Genomic DNA, 21,757 nt, shown 5'->3' with positions numbered 1-21,757 from the left:
GGAGGAGGAGAAGGAGGAGGAGGAGGAGGAGGAGGAGGCAGCGGTCTGATCGTGTGAGCTCTCCGGGCTCAGAAATATCTCTGCTCTGGCTCACATTCCGATAAGGGAGCCCGATCCAGCTCTCTCTGTAGGCGTGGTTTTCCCAGGCTTTTAAAACAGCAGCTGCTATTTACCTTCCCTCTAATGTAAACCACCGCCGCCGCCGCCACATACCCTCACCCTCCTCCTCCTCCTCCTCCCTCACCCTCCTCCTCCTCCTCCTCCCTCACCCTCCTCCTCTTCCACCTCCTCCTCCTCCCTCCTCTTCCTCCTCTCTGGCCCGGCGGCCCCCCGGCAGCCCGGCGGCCAAACCTCCAACCACCGCGCTCATAAAACATCCTGGCACGTGCTCCACATTCACAACACCGACGGATGATTAAATGCCAAAATGTTGTACCGCAAAGTTAAGAACTTACATCGGTAAACAGCGTGGATTGGAGTGGAGTGTTCGCATTTCATTTGATTTCCTCCTCTGAGGGGAATTAACTTATATACTCCAGGAGTATAATGTCTGTGTTGAAGCATCTTGAGTCTGTCTCCTCTTGTGGTTTTTTGAGTTGTCCTCTAAAGTTGTTTCTTTTACTAATGTCATTATAACTATCTGTGAAGTTTTGGTAGAAAACAAAACAAAAAAGTGCTCCCTCCTGTGCCTTCATGCCACATGACTGAAACTCTTGATTGCCAGATAGACTACCACTTCCCACTGGTGGTTTTAACGGTACACAAAGTGTTGCTTTCTTTTTCCATTTACTATAAACAGTTACCAATTAATTTAGGACACCTACTAGAGTTAGAGGGTAACTTTTATTTGTGGAGGCAGGCCAAAATATAACCAGCTCAAGGCTGAATAAAAGTGGGTTTGATCGTGTTAGAGTAGGGGAATTATTATTATTAATAATATTATTATTAATATGTATTTGTTTATTTATTATAGAGGTGTTCCATGTAGATTTGTAGTATTTATTATTTGTATTATTTGTATTATTATTATTAATATTAGCAGGTGTTCCATGTAGATTTGTAGTATTTATTATTTGTATTATTTGTATTATTATTATTAATATTACCAGGTGTTCCATGTAGATTTGTAGTATTTATTATTTGTATTATTATTAATATTACTAGGTGTTCCATGTAGATTTGTAGTATTTATTATTTTTATTATTATTAATATTACTAGGTGTTCCATGTAGATTTGTAGTATTTATTATTTTTATTATTTTTATTATTATTATTAACATTACTAATAATGTGTATTTGTTTGTTTATTCTATATGTGTTCCATGTAGATTTGTAGTATTTATTATTTTTTATTATTTTTATTATTATTATTATTAATATAACTAGGTGTTCCATGTATTGTAGTAGTATTTATTATATTTGGTGATGTTATATCTATGGTCTGGTAAAGATAAAGGGTCATTGTGGTGTCGGTGCCCAGTCAGCGGCTCCTCTGTTAATCAGTAACCGGTCTGATGATTGAAGGCTGGGTGATTGAAGGCTGTTGGAGGCTCGAGGCAGTAGTTTCCCCGGCTGTGCCCTGAACCCGGGCCGCGCGCCATTGGCCGCGAGCTCCAGCGGCCAGACGACCAATGGGAGGCCGCCGACCACGAGCCGTCCTCCCTCGGGCCGCGTGTCCCTCGCCCTGATTGGTGGGAAGTTACTGTGGGAAAGAAAGTTTGGGAAGTTTCACACGAGCCGTTCGCGTGCAGTCCGAGATATAAATACAAGCCACACGCGGAGGGGCTTCAACAGAGAGAGAGACTCGTGCATCCTGCTCGTGATAGACGCTGCATGCTGCTGTTGCTGCTGCTGCTGCGCATCGATCAACACGGATACTAACTTCATATACAGATCTCAGGGTTTTTTGGATAGGATATTGCAAGCTGAAAATATTCATTTCCCCTGCACCAGTGGATCGTAATTTGCTGTGATTTTTGTGGGATATTTCCGATAAGAAAGAGAAAATGCCTGCCGATATGATGGAAAAGACCTCCTCCTCTCCGGTCGCTGCAACACCGGCGAGCATGAACACAACTCCGGATAAACCCAAGACAGCCTCGGAGCACAGAAAGGTTGGTACATGAGAAAACATTCACCCCTTCATATAAAAACATTTCATTTTGGAAACAAGAAGTTCCTCATCACCAAAACGAGGATTTTTCACTTTTACGCACGAAATGTAACAGTTAATGTCATTTTTTTTTTTGTTTTGCATCTTTTAGTCATCCAAGCCAATAATGGAAAAGAGGAGAAGAGCCAGAATCAACGAGAGCTTGGGGCAGCTGAAAACTCTCATCCTGGATGCGCTGAAGAAAGATGTAAGTACTACGTTATACTCGCGTCCTGGTTTATTAATAGATTTAAAAAAACTTGATCCTTGCTTGTCAAACGGTGAGAAAGTGATTGGTAATCCTAACCGTGTGTGTTTTCCGTCCTCTCAGAGCTCCAGACACTCTAAGCTGGAGAAGGCGGACATCCTGGAGATGACTGTGAAGCATCTCCGGAACCTCCAGAGGGCTCAGATGACCGGTAAGTCGCCTTGTTTTTCCCGGACTAAATCTGTCTGATGCACCAGATATCTGGAACAAGCTCCCAGAAACCTGTAGGACCAACTACTAACTCTGAGTTCTTTTAAATTAAAGCTTCAAACTTTCCCGTTTGCTGCCTTTTATTAAACCAGATAATGATCTTATATACTGCACTACAGCTTTTACTCCTGTGTGTTATATTGCACATTTTAGCGTCTATCCTAGCTTTTTTAACTTGTTTTTATTTTCTAATCTTTAATGTTTTTATAACTAATTGAATTATGTCTTAATGGTCTTGAATATTTATGTAAAGCACTTTGAATGGCCCTGTTGCTGAAATGTTCCTTGATGACTGTGCGCTTTTGGAGCACATCTGGGCTGATGTGCTTCCAGATGCCAGTCTAACTCTGACACATTTTACAGATAAAGCAACATGTTTTGATGATCCTGAGTTAAATATACATGTTTTTTTTCTCTGCAGCTGCTCTGAACACAGACCCCACCGTCTTGGGGAAATACCGCGCTGGTTTCAGCGAGTGCATGAATGAAGTCACCCGGTTCCTGTCAACCTGTGAAGGCGTCAACACCGAGGTGAGGACGCGGCTGCTCGGCCACTTGGCCAGCTGCATGACGCAGATCAACGCCATGAACTACCCGAGCCAGCAGCATCAGCACCAGCACCAGCTGGCACAATCCACAGGCGGACCGACACACCCGTCCTTCGGCCAGTCCATGGTGCAGATCCCCGGCTCGTCTCCGCAGGTGCTGCCCATGAAAGGAGGCTCGTCTCCGGCTAGTTTACCATCAGACGCCACCAAAGTGTACGGAGGTTTCCAGATCGTGCCTGCAACAGACGGACAGTTCGCGTTCCTCATACCTAACGCGGCGTTTGCGCCAAACGGTCCCGTTATCCCGGTGTACGCCAACAACAACGTGGGCACGCCGGTGCCTCTACCGGCTGCAGTTTCACCCGGAGCTCCGTCAGGCAACTCGGACTCGGTGTGGAGACCCTGGTGAACACAACTGGGGGGAAAAAGGACCATAAAGACTTTTTAAAAATGACACTTAATAGTTCTCCTTCTTTGTTCAGTGTTTTAGAAAAGTTGTTTTTTTTTCTTGTAAAATGGAAAAGAGTATGCACTATATTTGTACAGCTATAACAAGGGGAGTAAAAGTTCATATTGAAATAAGATTTGTATCGTGGAAGTCCGTTCACTGCATTTTTTTTTATATATTTGTCTTTTTTTTTTACTGTGTGATGCCAAAGATATGTTCAATGCTCTTATGATGTTCTTCGTTTTGGAAGACAAATAAATTTGTAAAGATATAAAAACAAAACATGCGCTGGAGTTGTTTGTTGGGAACCTCATCTTCTTATTGATGCGTAAAACTGCAAATATGTCTGTTAATGTAGTTTATTTGGTACTTACATTATAGTATAGACTTGTTTATGTTATGTGTGGTAGAACACATCTACCAGAAACTTTAAAATCTGTTATTTTATATATGTGAAAATGACTTTAGAGTAGGCTTTTTAGACATGAATTCAACAAGTGTTTTTAAAACTTGGGTTTTGAACGCAACACGGGTCAGAAATGGAAAGAAAATCGTTAGTTTAGAGTCTGCAGCATCAGCAATAACACTTTGTGCAAATATTAAAAAAAGGAAGTGTTGCTCTGTGTGAGAGACTTTCCATCCTGCAGTAATGTTTATGGTTCAATCTGCTATTTATTAAGATGCATGCATCTTTCACATCTTACACTGTTGATGCTCACTCACTTTCAGTCACACTGGACCAGACTGTCAGTAAACTGTTGGCTGATTGTAATCCTATCAGTTTATCTAAATAATTGAGTCAGGCAGGAGACTGTAGCTCTGTGATTAACCAACTATCTAGTGCTGATATAGTCCAGCAGCAGTTTCACCTCTCCTGGTGGAAACTTTGTGGAGTCTTACAGAGGTCACTTACGCCATCTAGCAGCACAGAAGTGCATTGCAGTGTGATTGGCAATTGTTGGATCAATGAGTAGGAGCATGAATGGCTGCTGTGGATGAGCATCTGGCTTACTAAAGAGATGGTCATGGAAAATACTTATTGTTCTGTAAGTCAAGACACAGGAGCATGTTGTTGGAGAGGCTTGGTTGGGGTTACATCTATGAAGAAAATGAGCTTGTCAGATCAAACCGTTGTAGGATTTGATCAAAACATGTCACTTGAATCTTTTTCTTTTGCACGTTTTGAAGCAATGTCATTAAAGCTATATAGAATCTCATCAGTGCAAATGATGCAGCAACTCTTTCCACTCTTTATCAATTGGGAAATTACTTATTAAACTAACAATCAATCATCAATTTGCAGTGATCAAGCGAGAAAAATCATCATTATGAGGAGTTCCGCCGTTCAGTCAGCTTTAACGTTGCCAGCAGTATTAATCTCCTGACAGTATGGAGCAGAGTGGAGCCTCCGGCTGCGTCTTTAATCAGAGCGGAGGGAGTTCCTTGATGCCAGGGGATTGGGGGTGGGGGGTGGTTGACAGCAGAAGGACATGTTAAACACCTCGCCACTGAGCCATGTGGTAGCGCTCTGCTCTGCCCAGGTGTGTGTGCCCCCTCCAGCTATCCGAGTGTGGCCCTTCTTTGAAGGGGGTGTGTGCGGGGGGAGGAGGGGAGGGTGTGCAGGTGTTTGCAATTATCAGTGCGCTAAGAGGCACAAAGTGTGGATAAGTGCCATCATTTTGAATTTCCATCACACCTTTTTACGGGGGGCCATGCATCCCCCTGGTTGATTGAAGCCATGTGTGTGCTCGTGCCTGTGCGTGCATACGCCTCGTGTGTGTGTGTGTTTGTGCAGGGTGGCTGGGTGAGGACATGCCTGGCCAAAGGGCACAAGGAGTGAGGTAGTGGGGAGTTAAGTAGGAGGAGGGGGGGGGGGGTTCAAGGAAAGGCCTACCACACGGGATAACAGTCGGCCTCCTGTGAGCCAGAGCTTCTTCTCTTCGCACATATACACACAGTCACACACACACACACACACACCTACACGAAACGTTCCCACAGCATTCCAGCTGTGCTCGGACCAGTGTCGAGCTTCCTGCCCTGAGCCCCGGGGCCACAGCTGGACGCGGGACGTCTGGGAGGCACGTGGTGTGACCCGGACAACACCCAGCTGCTGAGCCCTCCCTCCAACCCCACCTCACAGCCTTTCCCCCCCTTTTCCTCCTTTCCTCTCCCCCCCCCTCCCTCACCCGCCAACATCTTCAGTGGTCTCTTCCCCTCTGGAGAACAGCTTTACGAGCCTCTCCAATTACCCAGTGCAGTGGCCGAGCTGCCGGAGTGACCGCACACATGTCACAACACGACCGGGGGGTTAGCTGCCATGCGTGTCCATTAACTTTTCCCACACTCCGCGTGCATGCAGAGAGCGAAAGGAGGGGAAAAAAAAGCCCCTCTGCTTCCTCCTTGGCTCCCTAAGTGCTACCATATGGTCCGCTCTCTCCCTCTCTCTCCCGCGGTTCCTCTTTCTCTCTCTCTCTCCCTCTCCCTCTCGGCCCGTCACTGGGGCTGTCTTTGATTGCAGCCCAGACAAGCGAGAGCTTTATGATTTAAGCCCAGGGCTTGCTGTACCAAGCCCTGGACTCATTTTGAAGCCAAACTCCTCTCCCTCTCCCTCCCCCTCCTCACCCCCCGCCTCCTCCTGCAGTTGCAGGGGAAGGCTGTTTTCTGGCAGGAAATGAATAGCTCCCAGATGAGCGCAGGAACCTGAGAGGTCGTGAGAAAGAGGCGAACCCCCCTCCGCAGGCCCGGCCTGCTGCCAGCCGCCGGGGGAATGTGGGAGAGCGCCTCTCTGACACACGCATCAACCCCTCTGCCCTCCACCACACCGCCTGACTGACTGACTGCCTGCCTCTGCGCTGGGCCCTGAGCCTGGAAATAGACTGACAGACAGGGCAACCGCCACCGAGCCAGGCAGCACGGCTCGTCAGCCAGCCAGCAGAGCAGCCAGGCAGGGAAAGGGAAAGCTGTGGGAGGGGAGAGAGAGAAGTGTTGGATCTGTGTGGGCGGAAGTGGATCAGTGTGTATATGCAGTCTGAATCCTGATCCAAGCATACAATGCAGCGGAAAGTTCGACCTGTAATTTCAGTTTAGACACATGTATGATGACTGACTGGGTCATTTGCGAAGTTTTTTTTTTTTACACATGACATACACATGCATAGACTCATTCGCATGCTTCCCTCCCTCCGTCCCAGAGGCTTACACTCATTCCAGAGTAGACACTCACTCAGACAGGTGTTCCTTGTCAGGAGCAAAGGGTTTTTCCCTTTGGATCCCTGTGTGCTGAACTAACACTTACTCCTCCTGAGGTCGACACTGTTATGGTTGGACGTGGTCAGAAGTTTAGCTACAGCTGTCCAGGCGTATTTTAGGATATTTTTTAATCATTGCTCTGCATCACTCTGACATGTTGAGATCAACTAATTACAGAGTGAAGGCCAGCCACTTTATTCGCCAAGTGCAACAAATGCACATGATTCTGTGACCCCCCTTAAAATGAAGCAATATCTATTTCTGATCCGCATCACTGATTATGGCCTTATAGTTTGGAGATGAGTTGTGAGCAGTTCTTTTTTCCTTGTCCAATTGTTGCGTTTGAAGGAATCCAGTATTTCACAGGAAAAGAAAGCAAAAATTATAATAAAAAAAAAAAGTCTGAAAAAATAATGTTGTGGAAGTCAGCAAAAAATTGAGGTCAAAGGAGTTTATAAAACAACAAACAGTAGATTAGATATTTCACCTTATATATAAACAGTGTTTTCTCACTCAGCCTGTTTGCAGGAAAAGACTTATGAATGCCGCGATAATGCGCAAGGCATTTAGCGTGCAATAAGAACGCTTTTCTTGCTTTTGGTGTGTCATTTGTATGCCATGTAGTCTGTACTGACTGCAATGTAAACACATCCGTGTGAATATGCTACGGTCAGAGCTACAGGTACTGACGTAGAATAAAAAGCGAGAAAGACCGCTTATGGCGGTCGGGGGGGGAAGTGGATGGGTCCAACAAATATAAGACTTTCACTTTTGTTTAGTTTTGCAAGTGACGTTAGTGATGTTTGCTAAGTTTTTTAGTGAAGTTTGTGACGTGTTTTCCGTACTTATGTTACATTATTTCCATACATATTTTACTTAGTATACAAACTTATTTTAAGCCCAACTATTATGTTTTTCTAAATCTAACTAAGTGGTTTTGTTGGCTCAACCTAAGTTTTGTTGTGTGGCGTACAAGTGACACGAAAATCCTCATGACACACCGAATGTCACTGTAATGTTTATACGCCTTCCCGTGAGATCGGGTTGTCTCTCTAAATGCATGTCTACGGTTGTAGCTGTTGGTCAAATTCACATGAAGCAAATGAACAGCTCAAGTATCCATAAAAGCTACTGGAGTCAGGGAGTTTGACATTATGAGTACTTGCTTGCAAAAGGGCATCCAGGTCTCATGGACCTCCACTCCCCTATTTTTAGTATGTTACTCATCAGAGTTGCTCTGTCCTCTCTTAGCAGAGTACCCGGTGACTCAGTAGTACCCATCTAACTCTACATGGTTCACCCTTCTTCCATCTCCCGGTCTCCCTATCTTTCTCTCTCTCAGACTCTTTCTTTGTCCCTCACACACTCAGTTTGTGCGGGGCTCCTATGGTAACCTGTGGGCCCAGTAAACAGGACAAGCTGTCTACACACAAATCCCAGCAGTGTGCGTGCCCACTTTCCTTGGCTCACCCTGCATGGCAACAAAAACCCCACCAGAGGCTCCCACCACCAGCCCATTCAAATGTCAGCCACCTCGTTTGAAGTCACAGACTGCTATGTAAATCCACCGTGTTTCTCACCAGCCCAGCCTCTCACACACACTCAAAAACAAGAACTCTAGCAAAGGTGGTCCTGTGATGCTGGATGATTGTTTCTTTTATAGTCTCCAGCCTTTAGAAGTAGTCTTTTTCATCCCTATAGCCCATCCTCCCAGTTTTGGTTGGTAAACATGTTGTTGGAGGGGTTTTGGTGGATGGTTTCAGGGCATGGTGACTTGAGGAGAGCAGGACATGGCAACCATACGATGCCGTCAGTTACAAAGTTGGCACATCCCCCAACTTTGCGCTGTGACAGTGATGACCCCATCACACTGCGCCTTTGTATGACCTGTCCTCCAGCTACTCTGGAACCCAAGGCCAATTGAGTGGGAGGGTCCCCCCCCCCTCTTCCCAGAGACCATCACAACAAACAAATAGACCAGGCAAACAAGTTCCCACCACACCAACGTCCAAACAACTGCCAACGGTGACAGTTTGGTTGGTTTTGATATCACACAAAGAGGTTCTTCATGAAGCACTTCTGAGCCTCCTGCTTTTATCATTCAGAGCCAAGTTTCCCAACTTCAGGGTCAGGGCCCCCGAGAGTGGTCCCCAAAAAAAAAACCTGGAAAGATTATAATAAGAACAATCATTTGAAATGTACATATAACATATTATTACTACATTATGACTTTCATATCATTTCTTGGAAGTTGTGTGTGTGCTCAAAGGATTTAACATTGATGGAGTCGCCATCGTTTCAACATCATATTGATTGGTTCTACGGTGTTTTGCAAATACATTTGTATTTCTTACTGTATGTATTGTAACGCGTCTTTTAAGGCAACAGTGACGGTCCTAAAGAGCCCAAATTGAATGAATGAATGGACTAATAAATTAAATTTATTTCCAAAGAGAAAACTTTGAAATCTGCTTATCTAATTATGGTTGTCATGGAGCTTATACTGTAGTAAGTGATATGAAGATAGCCACCCCATGACAGCATAACGCCACTGTCCAGTAAAAACCACATATTTCCAAAAGGTCAACTTTTCCCGAAAAACAGCCCTGTTTTCAGCTGTGTGCTTTTCTAGGTTATCCACTGGGTTATTTAGCTTAAAGGTACAGTGTGTAGGATTTGGCGGCATCTAGTGGTGAGGTTGCAGATTGCAACAAACTCAGTACTCCTCCGCTCACTCATCCCTTTCCAAGACTGCGGTAATGTGAACCGCCGAGTGCAAATCCGTGGTCACACCGTTCGCCTCGCTCAGAGACCATCCTTACCATTATAACACTACTTTAGGAGCAACGGAAGTCAGACGGCGGCTGGCGGTATCACGGTTTTACAACAGCAGTTTCATAAGCGTGTTGGAGAACTACGGTGGCCTTCAGGTAACGTAAAAATGCAAAAGGCTCTCTTTAGAGCCAGTGTTTGGTTTGTCTGCTCTGGGCTACTGTAGAAACATGGCGGAGCAACATGGCAGACTCCATGAAGAGGACCCGCTCCCTATGTAGATATGAAGGGCTCATTCTAATCTAACGAAAACCTGATTTTTAGTTTCAGGTGATTATACACTAATGAAAACGTAGTTATGAATATTATATTCCATTTCTGCTTATAGATCCCCTGAAATGTTACAGACTGTTCCTTAAAGACATGGGAGAATTATTTTCTCAATCCATAAAGGAATAGTTCATACTTGCTTCACCATTTCTGAAAAAGTTTAAATCACCAAATTTAGGGATACCTGAGTTTCACTGGACAGCAAAGATGCTGCAGTGACCAAAAAGGATGGCTGCCTTTTCTCTTGCTCGTCTCTCCAAGAAGGTCAGAGGTCAGGGTCAGCAACAGTTTACAGTGTTGCCACGATGATCCTTTCTTGTGCATACTGTAACACTACGCAGTCTGAATCTGGTTATATTCCCATATGGGTTTTCATATGGCAGGATGTTGAGATGATTTACTTAGGCTGCTATCGTGCTGCCGTCTGTGTGTGATTGTATGAGAGAGAGAGGTTACAGTAGGTACCTGCTTGGAGTTCATCTGCAATATGTATGTCTTCAGGTATGTGTGAGCATGATTGCAGCTCACCAGCCACTACCTTCACACTACATCATCATTTTGTGTGGGGTTTTTGTGTTTCTTTGCACATGCGAGCGAGGCTGTGATCAATTAAAGTGGCCTAGGGAGACTTGTGAAGTCCAGCAGAAGAGCGAAACACACCCCTAACACACTCAACTTACACGCTGTTTGGCGGTATGATCTACGAGCTCTGCCCTCGCGTGGCTGGTTTTATTTTCCTGCGTTTAACAGCCCCTCCGCGGAGGCTCGGGCCCCTCTGAGATGAAGGGAAAGAGAAACCAGATTTTTTGACCCTTGAATACATCAAACGGGTCCGGATGTCCAGCTCTTTTTCACTCTGATGGAGTCAGCCAGTTTGATGTCAGCGAATCAACACGCTGGCTATTGTTGTTGTAAAGTCATGAAGATGGTGTTAATGATGTAATGTTAACTGCAAGGCCACACACACAGGAGCATGGGATACAGAGGAGGGAGGTGTCTGCTCAGAAACTGATGGATTAAGTCTCGACTGTGCAAACAGTTTTGTTTGTGTTCTTTGATTTAGTGGCTCGCACTTCAGCATGGGAAATGAAAGAAGAAACTCCTCCACAGATGAGAAGTCCTGTCGAGAAACGTGCTGTGATGTGTTTGTCTGTTGGGTGTGTGCAGCCCTGCAGACAGTTTATAGTACGGTCTACTGTGTTTCCATACAGTACGTACATTTTCATCATTCGGTCCTCAGTCTCATTTTGCTTTTTACATTGCGCTGACTTTGGATTTCCTTTCAAATGAATGTAAATGGTACCACAGATCATTAGACTCAACATGCATATAATTAAATATAGTTATGGTTATGGTAATATAAAACTAATTATCAATGAATGTATAAATAATACATTAGAAAACAAATCAGTTGGGAGACAACAGTGAGGTAGGAGAAACATATGTAGAGCATTTGCATATACTGTACATACCTGAGTACACTTTCTGTCTCCACCCATAAATTAAAATATGGAAAAATAAGCAAACATGGATTCATGTATCTTAAATTAACATAAATCACAATCACAGTGTGTGTGTGTCCATTCTAGGGATTGATTTTTTTCACAAAATGACCATAAATATTGAAGAAATCTCCCAAAGTGACATATTCAAATTGCTGGTTTTATCCGACCAACAATGTAAAACTCAAAGATAATCAGTTTACTACCATATCATCAAATCCTCACGTTGTAGTAGCTGGTAGAGGTGGGAATCAACAGAGGCTCCTCGATTCAATTATATCACGATAGCGATTTTAAACATTTTGCGATATGCTGAATATTGCGATATATTACGATTTGTTACCTTTTTTCAACTGCAAATTATGCAGTTTGTCAACATCTGTTTTATCTAATAAGATACAGTTTTCACTCTGTTCATATCAGAGTTTTTAGTCACATATCATGAGGTCAGAGGCCAAGGACCAGTTTTTCCTCGCCAAAATGTTGTGTAAATTTGGAGCGTTATTTAGCGTTCTTCCCGACAAGCTCATGACATGGTTGATACCAATGAATTCCTTAGGTTTCCTTAGGTTAACTAGTTTCATATGATGCCAGTCCTCTTCCCTCTAGGTTTAAGACTGAGCCCTCTACAACCTCTGAAAGACAGAATAGAGTTGGATTGTTAAGAGGTTAATAGTTTATATAATAAAAGGTTGATACTTGACGTCTGTGTATCGATAGAATATTGCCACGAACAATATTGCGATACTATGCTGTATCAATCCCCCCCTCACCTCCAGTAGTTGGAACCAACAAGTTTTTTTGAAAAATCTGAAACTGTAAATTTTCTGTCGACGGACTTATTCATCAAACAACTACTTCACACACAGCCTTGATTCACACATTTCCATTTCATAAGCCACTAGAGTTGTCTATGCTTGCTAAATGTAAACAACACACACATGTTGATTGCATGAATGGCATTAGAATTGCTGACCTAAATAGGCAACGTGAAAAGGTTTGCGCTCTTAAATCCAGTATTCTCATAGGAAAATAAATGCCTCCACATCGGTGGACAAAACAACTGAAGAGGCTCTTCAGAGGCATCTATTACATATTCATATTCTTCAGCATAACTTGTCAGAAATTCACCTTTTGGATAAGTAATAATTATTAATAACTGATTTCCTATAAGAGAATTGTTGAACCTTTTGGCACACAGCCCCCTTGCTTTAATTCTTGATTTTCTGTCTTTCCTATTCAGTATATATGTTCAAATTTATCCCGAGCAGCTATAGTGACTTCTAATGCAACTCATTCTGTTTAAACTTTTTAGAGACTCTCCACTCCTCAATTTCACCCAAAGATCCTCCTAGTCCTGTTTTCTCATTTGTTTCTCTTGGTTGGTTTTATTGTTGGCATTTAGTGTTTCACCACTGAGATACATTGCATCATGTAGGTGCTCAGAGACATGAAATGGCATTATCCCACCTCCCTCTGCTCCGTCCACGCAAAAGCAGCCTAAACTGTGACGTGGACCAGCAGTTAATCCTCTTTCCCTCTTTGGAGCCAGTGGCGGGAGCCGCAGAGGAGCTGGCCTCAGAGATACGACCACGAGACGCTGTAGACACAAAGCAAGCCGTGTGTGTGTGTGTAATTGTTTGAGTGTGTTCACAATGAAGAGTTTGTTTATGTCACTTAGAGTGTGTTGTGTGTCTTTGCTCGTTGACAAAGCCCAAGTGTGGGTTTATTCTGGACTGTTTTTCTAAGCGTGTATGTGTGTTCGATGCCTCCCACCTCATTTGTCTCTGTAACTTCACCTTTGTGGAGTGTATTCTCAAACACTCCCACCAGACCCTGTTATCTCAGCTCCGGTTTGCATCATGAATGAGACAAATGTGTGTGCGTGTTGTGTTGGGGTACTGGCAAGCTTGTCATGGACATGTAAACCCAGGTTCCTCTGGGAAATGGGTCCAATGTGATTATCCTTGAAACTGTAAAGTAGCTACCTAGAGTGGGCAGAGGAACTGAGACCTCAGAAGAATACGTGGCATGTTTCTGATGGTATTGTGTTGTGTGGTCAAATACATAAAGCATCCGCTTCTCTTTGTTTTCCTCAGTTGCAGCAGCTGTGAGGGAAGCAGCAGCGTGTCATCCCTGAAAGCTATGATAAGTCACTGAATGAAAAAGATTGACTGCATGGCAACTTTACATTATAGGGGAGCTTGTCTGACTTCCGCTGCCAACATTCAGTGCCAATGCAGGATGTAGCGTGCCCTTTAATTTGTGTCACAATCACAGTCAACCGACTATGTATAACCGTTCGCCAAGAGTTTCCCTCCTTATATTAGTTGTCCAACCTTAACCACACTGTAACCTTACTTTATTTGCCATAACCCACATCTTTCCTTAACATTAACCATACCATAGTTACCAGGTAAACGTTGGCAGTGGACATTTAAAAATGGCAACATTGACTGTAATCATGGGTTATGCAAAATTGTCCAATATCAGTGCTGCTTTCTGGTTTGTTTCATCGCAGAACAGTTAAGGTGATACTCCAAGATCTTTCTTTTTGGGTATGAAATAAGGCTGTCACGATACCAGATTTTTACTGCACGATTATCGTGGCCAAAAGAAACCATGATAACCATATTATCGCGATATCTATAGAAAATAAAAAAAAATAATGATAATTATATCAGTCCAATTCATCTTTAACTTTGTTAATCAACACATTCTCAATCCCAACTCATCAAATACCGGCGCTTGTTCAGTGGCCTTGTGGCGCTCTAGGTACCCCTCTAGTGTCAGTTTTGGACATGTCTGAGATGGCGTGTCAGTATCCGCTCGTTACATACATAGTGTCTTTTCAAAATGAACTTCAGTGGTGACAGGAAACTTACAGTGTCCACTCGTTATATGCATGCAGTCTCTTTTCAAAATAAACTTCCAATGTAGGTACACTCAGTTTTTATGTTTACTTGGTTAGGTTTATGCAACAAAACCACTTGAGGCTTAGGAAAAGGGCTTAGGTTTTTTGGGTTGAAATAAGTACGTTTGTTAGGTAAAATAAGTTTCTTACGGAACTGCGTTTATAAGTTATGTAACAAAAATACAGTAAAATAAGTCAACGTTGACTTGGTTTCACACAGGACACAAACAGCGGTCTCCTGGGTGAAAGTTCTGTTTGTTTGACCGGTCCAACCTCCCCTCCCACCCTGATTTTCTCGCTCTTTATACTACGTCTGTTGCTCTGACCGTCTAATAATGAAGCTGATGGGTTTACTTTGGAGTTATTTAAAAGCGCAGTGCATCTCATACAGATGCTAAAGGGTGCCTTGGTGCGTCGGTGTCAGACACTGAGGCGCAGTGAACTGATTAATACAAGATATTATCATGTTAACATGATGTCAATATTTCATTTTTAAAATATTACGGTTATCAATACCAGTATGTCGCGACACCCCTAGTATGAAACATTTCCCCCATAAACATGAAAGGTGGCTGTGAAATGTTTTAATTTGCTAGTTAAATAGAAGATAAAAGTTTTCAGGGCAGAAAAAGAAGTAGAGTAATCAACTTCTCTTCAAATCCAGACTGTGGTCAGTATGTTCCAGACATATTTTTTTACCAATATCTTGATACATACAGAGCGTGTTACGCTGTCTTTGACTGTATTTTGACAAAATGATGACAGGAGTTTGGCAGAAATTGATTCTGCTGGTTTGAGGAGTTTCTATGGCTGTATTCATGCAGTGTTGCTTTAAAACCAAGTGTGTCCTGGCTACAGGGCAAATGTTTCCTATTTTTTACCCTGTCCATGGTGCTCCATCCTACAGGCCTTTTCTGCAGGTTGGCGTGACCTAGATCAAAAGTTCTTGACCCCGTGGTCATTTGGTTTCTGGTGATATTTACAGTATGCAACAGGAACATGTATTGACAGAATTTAAACTCCACCCTTCTTCTAAATGAAATGACACAAATGAATTGGCTTCACTTTGATGTGAAGTAATTCATCACTGCAATTTACCAGTTAAGGAAGGGAAAACAATAAAGTTGAAAATATAAATAGTCTGTTTGCATCGTAGGCAGATGCTTCTGAAAGATTATGACTCTTACAGCATTATATTTAGGCTATGTTGTCAGCTGTTCCTCCTTTCATCAGAGCTGCTTCATTACTACCAGGAAGAGATATTTAACTGCACATCAGATCTCTTTTTTTCAGTTTCATTTGTCCCGTGCTTAATTAGTCCCTTATGGTCTGCTGCTTTCTCTCTTTTAGAATAGACATATTGTCCATAGACCCGCGTTGAAACCTTTAGAACCATCATAATTACTCTGAGTGGTAAAGCTGTCATAGGTTTGCAGAATCAGATAATTTACATGATCCACTAATCTAAAGCTTGCATGTTCGCTTCCTCCTTAACTCGGCCAATAGGCATTAGCGTGATTAGCGTGTGGCATCCGGGGGCTGGCGATTTGTCCTGAAGATCACAAAATCTCTCACCCACACACATACCTACTCTGATTTTCCCACGTGCTCCACAGATCCAGCCACTAGTTGCTGAGCGCTCTCTCTTTCCCCCTGAAGCGCTGGCTGCGTGCGACCCTCCACAGACGATATCAGGGTAATTGACAGTGACTGGAAATATGCAGCATCATTGAGCCCTGACCCGTGTGACTAACAGGGTTAGGGCCTCCCCCCTTCGAGACCGACCCCTCCTCCAGAGCCATCAGTGATATTCAATTTGTGTTAAAGCTCCCTTTGAGGGGCCCCCAGGGGCCCGATTTGATTAACATATTTTATGGCGAGCCCTTGGATGTAGCTGGGAGTGCTCCGGGCCCTGTATTAATAATAGTCAGAGCCCATTATGGCTGACTATGTGACGACACGGTGAGGCCTGACAGTGGTTTCTCAACGCCTCTGAAGTGAGGCAGAGAAGTGACTGGTCTTTAATGGGACGGGGATTCCTGGGTTTTTTGCGAGGCCTCTGTGTGGTTGTGCAGTTTCGCTGACGGCTCGGCTATGCCGGCTTGAGGCTAATCAGAAGTGAATCATGTAAGCGAGTCACAATGCTGCATTGGATTGAATTTGTTTCATCTACGGTTCTCTCCATCACTTATCAGCGGAGTGAACCGCGCCACAAATAAATGGACGGTAGACAATAGACGGCGTTCGTAAGGGCAGTTTTCCCACAGTCCTATCTGTCACGAAAATGGACACACACTGCCACAAGGACAAAGCGACAGACAGACGCACACTCGAACCCGACTTCCGAGAGTGTCTACAGTAAGGACATTCCTGCGCTCCACACGCCTCGATCATTGTCTGCTGCAGCCGTGCAGCGAACAAAAGAGGCGTCCTCTCTGCCTCCTCTGCCTCAATGCCACCGAGCAGTAAAATGTAACCATGTTACCCCATAAATGAGACTCCTCTCCCCTCAGTTTTTATAGCTGGTTGATGGAATCTGTATGTATGAGGATCCCTTTTCACTGTCTCCTGTTAAAACCCCCAAAGTCCTTCAATAAATGCTTCCATGGCACAGTTTATTTCAATGGGCTGGCACAAAGAGACAGAGAGCCCCCTGTAAATCAATGCTTTTGTTTGGAAAAAAAAAATACTCCCCAATATCATTCAGCGGCAGCGAGTCTTGTGATACTCGCGCTGAAACTGCAAGACCTATAGAAACCTCCACGATAACCCTTCTCCCTGTGTTTTAATTTCCCTCACACGAAGACAGACACATAAGCAGCCTTTGAAAGGAGACTGTATAGGCTCTCATATATGGGGCAGCGAGGGAGAAATTGGCAAAAGCTTAAGTTTCGCCCTGGGCCTGTAATGGTTTGAAAGAATGTAAAGCCCATGACAAAAGCGACCACGAGGAGAAACGGAGAACAGGTGGTCATCGCTGCGTCCCCCAGCCTCAACCCACAGACATGAAATCAGCCGAGGGGGTTTAGATTTCAGTGATAAAGACCCTGTGGTTTGTTTGCTCTTTATGTCTGCAAAGATGTGTGAAAAGATGCCGGACCTCTAACCCCTCCCTGAGTCTCCCACCAGCCTTGGAGCTGGGAATAAGAGGGTTAAGGATTCCAGCGCACAGGAAATCGTCTGTCGCCGCTCGTTTGGGAAGGACAGATTGGATACGTGGGTGGAGGACGAGGCCTTGACTTGTGTTCTTCTTAGTGGAGATCTGAAGGCTGCGCTTGGGAGGAAATGAATAAACAATCAAACCCAGTGGTTGAAAAACAGGCATGCAATATATAAAAGATGAGATTAAATGAAATGTTATCTTAATCATCAGCGTGGCAGATTCATTCTGGGTCCAGGTAGTGAAATACCTACTCTGTAAGTGCAGAACATTTCGTATGTTGAGTTGAGCCTTGTGGGAGAAGGTCTTGTAGTTACAATTCTACCGGTATGTTGATGATTTTAGTAGAACATGTTGATGAGACAAGAAACCCTCATAAAAGGATGCCTATATTACTACAGTAAAAGTTATTATTATCTTGTAGGGCTTACTGTACAGTTTCAGCATCCCAAGACTCACTGCAGCTGAATGATACTGGGGAGTATCTATCTATCTATCTAGCTATCTATCTATCTATCTCTCTATCAACATTCAACATTAGTGTGCAGACAACCTCTCCTTTACCTTTGTATGCTGTTGTTGTCCTGCAGCTGTACTGGGGTTGGTGTGCACACTGGCCACCTTTCAGCAACTTTCACATAATCAGATCTTATTCATTGGTGCAATACTGATGGACCACTTCATTAATTTTTACGTTTCATATCAGCCTCGTATCACTCACAATTCCAGAAATGCACAGTGCCACGTGGTTAACGTTGTGAAATGATTGGTTAGGTTTAGAAAAGATTATGTTTTGTGTTAAAAATTATGACGTATAACAACATAAAATAATGTAACTAGCATACATAAATAATAACCGCCCTTAGCAGACTTTCTTATGTAATGTTTCGTAACATGCGTAACAAGCGAGTCAACGTTTACTTTTGGTTTCACATGGGTCACAAACAGCGGTCTTCTGAGTGAAAGTCCTGTGTCCGTTATAACTTTCAACAACGGTTGCTCGATATGCTACGTTACTTGCTCTGCGCGTTGCTTGTTGTACTACGTTACAAGCTCTGACCAAAAACATTCAACGTATCCGTGGTTGGCAGAAACGTACAATGCTAACATTTTTTTCTGGTGATTGGGCTGATTTTATATGTAGTACCGCAAATTGTATATTTTACATGTCAAAATAAGTTGAAAAAGAAATAAGAAAAAATAAAAGAAATAAATTGAAAAACAAGTTTAGTCCACGGGGTAGGTGAGGGAGGTTTTATGGTGGCAAGCTGCCGTAAAATCAACAGAGAAAAATGAACAATGGTGAAATGAATAACGAAGCTGAATGGAGAAGTAATTACACCCTAATTCCTTCGCGTACAAGCTGAGACGGGCTGATCTGCCGGCCAGAGGGCCACGCTGTGTTTAACTGTGCATGTGTTTGACTTTCAGTGTGTGTTCGTGTGTGTAACCATGTGTGTCCGCTCCTTATCTATTTCCATCTGTGTGTGCGTGTGTGTGTGTGTGTGTGTGTGTGTGTGTGTGTGGTTTAGGGTTGTTGTAACCATAGGAGCATGATGACAGACAAGCGGAGGGGAGGGCATGCTGGGTAATCGGGCAGCAGGCAGGCCTTCAGGTGTGTGATAAAGTTGAGGTGGGGTGGAGAGGATGTGGAGGGGCATATGGGAATTTTATGGTAGTGGGTGGGGTGTGTGTGTGTGTGTGCGTGTGTGTGTGTGTGTGTGTGTGTGTGTGTAGCCGAGTTCTGCTTGGGTGAGCTTGAAGAATGCCCATGTGGATCCTGGCAGTGAAAGAAGAAGCTCCTTTCATCACGAGTTGCTCGGTGCCCCCAAACCCCACCCCAATTTTTTCCTGCTCCATCTTCCAGTGACCCTGCACCCCCTCCTCCCCATTTAGTCCTCCTGCGCACTTCCTCCATTATTTGCAGGAAGCATTTTTAAAAAGAAATTGAATGCATGCTTTCCAGCTAATTCACAATCATCCTCCTTTTTTCCCCCCTTTTACCTCTCTCGCTCTCTTCTCTAAACCCTCCCTCCCTCCCTTGCGTCTCCTCCCTGCGTCTCCTCCCTGCGTCTCCTCTGTGAGCGTGGGAGCTGTCAGTGGCGTTTGCTCTGACACACACTCAGCGCCCCGGCAGCAGGCAGGTCCCTGTGCTTTAAAGGGCAGCAGCTAATTAGCCATAATGGCTTCCATTTTGTCCCAGCCTTGCGTCATGCCTTTGATGCCGTGATTGGGAGCGCCCAGGGGGGAATACCAGACAATTTTCCATGTCTGATTTGTTTGAAGGGGAAGTGGGTGTGATAACAATGATGTCAGGGCAAAAGAGAAACTGTGTTAGTGTTTTCCCATCAAGTGATATGGACTTTGTCCTTGCACCTCTAATTACTACTCACACAGTGACGGAGGGCTTGTTTCCCTTTCGGTTGTAAAGGAGTTCGGTGAGACTGTTTGAGGCGGAGAAACAAGGTTTGATGGTACAAGAACAAAACTTCTCTTTTAGTACAGAAGGCATTTACTCTCTTTCATCAGATTTTTAGGGTCATTTTTAAACTTTCCAGAGGTGAAGATTTGAGTTACTGTTGCCATATTGTAGAATATGTTGACTGCCAAATTTAAAACATTGCACTTTGACTAAGGCTGTGTACTGACAAGAGTCTGACGATACAACACGTATCATGATACAGGGGCTACGTCACAATTCAATATATTGCGATACTGTAAGAAAGGCGATGTATTGCGATTTTTAAAATGTAATTTTAAAAAACTGCTATAGTATAAAGAACACACTGTCATGTGCATAAAATCTGAATAAAAAAGTTTTTATGTAATCAGAGCAGTAGGATCTGCATTTGCATTTATCCCTGTAACATCCAACATCACAGCACTACTTTGAGAGTGCACATACACTGAGAGGGATCAGCTCTTTGCAAATTAAATAAAGTATTGACTGAGTTAAAACTGAGCCTAAACTAAAACAAATGAACTATCTTTAAACATTCAACCCTTACAATGAATGTGGACATATTTTGTCAAGGATTCTTTACATTGTTGGACTGCCAGGCAGCTTTGAACATAGAGAGACATTCTATTTATACTATTTATTTATGAATTTTGAGGATGAGGTTTACATGTTCATACTTCTAAGATGATTTATGCTTCAGAATCTTTGTGATTGAAAAAAAAAAAAAATCCTTAACTTTCCCCACTGGAAAGCATCACACACCTGAATACCATCCATCACCTGTTTGGGACCATCCTGCCGGTTGAGGGGTGACATCTGTACTAACCTGGACAACTTCCACTTAAACCCTGAAAGTGTCCCTTACTGTCCCCCCCCCCCCCCCGTCTCTGCCTCCTCCGTCCCCCATGGATCAGGTTGACTGGTGAACTATAGAGGCAGAACCCTTTGAACCTCTTCAACGCACACGCACACACACACACACATAAACACAGGAATACACACACCACTGAGGCGCTAATGGTGCTTGAAGCCCAGCGCAGCACAGCTCTCCCTGGGAGAAAGAGCAAGAAAGAGAGAGAGATGAAGGGAAGAAGGGGAGGAGAGGCGGGGAGCGTCAGGTTCCCCCCCTCGGCATCTCTAAAATAGGTTTATCTCTGCCAGGGAGGTGTCTCTTTGTGTCGCCACGCCGGGGACTGAAGAGGAGAGAGGATGCAGGCAGCCAGGGAAGAGAGACAAGAACAGGCAGAGGGTGAGAGAAAAAAGAGAGCCTTCACTGGGATGGGACCACCTGCGTCGCCTCCTTTGCTGGGAGATTATGCGGGCACACAAAGCGGTGCCGGGAGGAGGGCAGGGGCACCGGGGGAGCCTAGCGTCAGGAGAGTGAGCAGCGTGGAAAGTGGAGCTGGCGTGTGTGCCAGGGGTCTGCCACATATACTGTACCACCAACACCCCGCCGCCACCCTCCACACCTCCCCACAACTGCCTCCCAGAGGCTCATGTCTCTCAGGATGCCTCCATCTCCCCTCCTTGTCCTCCCTCAGTACTTGCCATATGGCTGTACACTATAGTTCACTCACACTTACTGGTATCTTACCACTTCTCATTCAAATACTATAACAACTGTATGTATAGATGAGAAAGAGGACACACAAAATGCTCAGTTTTAATGAGTATCTGGACAATAAAAAAAGCCTGTCCGGCCAGAAAGGTTTGCTGTACAGTATTTTTAACTTTTAGCAA

General features: G+C 44.0%; 1 protein-coding gene across 1 annotated transcript; it reads left to right on the top strand.

Moving 5' to 3' along the window:
* The first annotated feature begins 1,751 nt into the window (after positions 1 to 1,751).
* Positions 1,752 to 3,919, top strand: her6 (hairy-related 6). Its single transcript, XM_037771339.1, has 4 exons — positions 1,752 to 2,114; positions 2,265 to 2,360; positions 2,484 to 2,571; positions 3,052 to 3,919. The coding sequence occupies exons 1-4, from the start codon at positions 2,007 to 2,009 to the stop codon at positions 3,585 to 3,587; spliced, it is 828 nt and encodes a 275-aa protein (XP_037627267.1). The 5' UTR covers positions 1,752 to 2,006; the 3' UTR covers positions 3,588 to 3,919.
* The last annotated feature ends 17,838 nt before the right edge of the window (positions 3,920 to 21,757 follow it).

The sequence above is a fragment of the Sebastes umbrosus genome, chromosome 5 (assembly GCF_015220745.1).
Source record: "Sebastes umbrosus isolate fSebUmb1 chromosome 5, fSebUmb1.pri, whole genome shotgun sequence".
Classification (NCBI taxonomy): domain Eukaryota; kingdom Metazoa; phylum Chordata; class Actinopteri; order Perciformes; family Sebastidae; genus Sebastes; species Sebastes umbrosus.
This window is presented reverse-complemented; position numbering and strand designations above follow the sequence as displayed.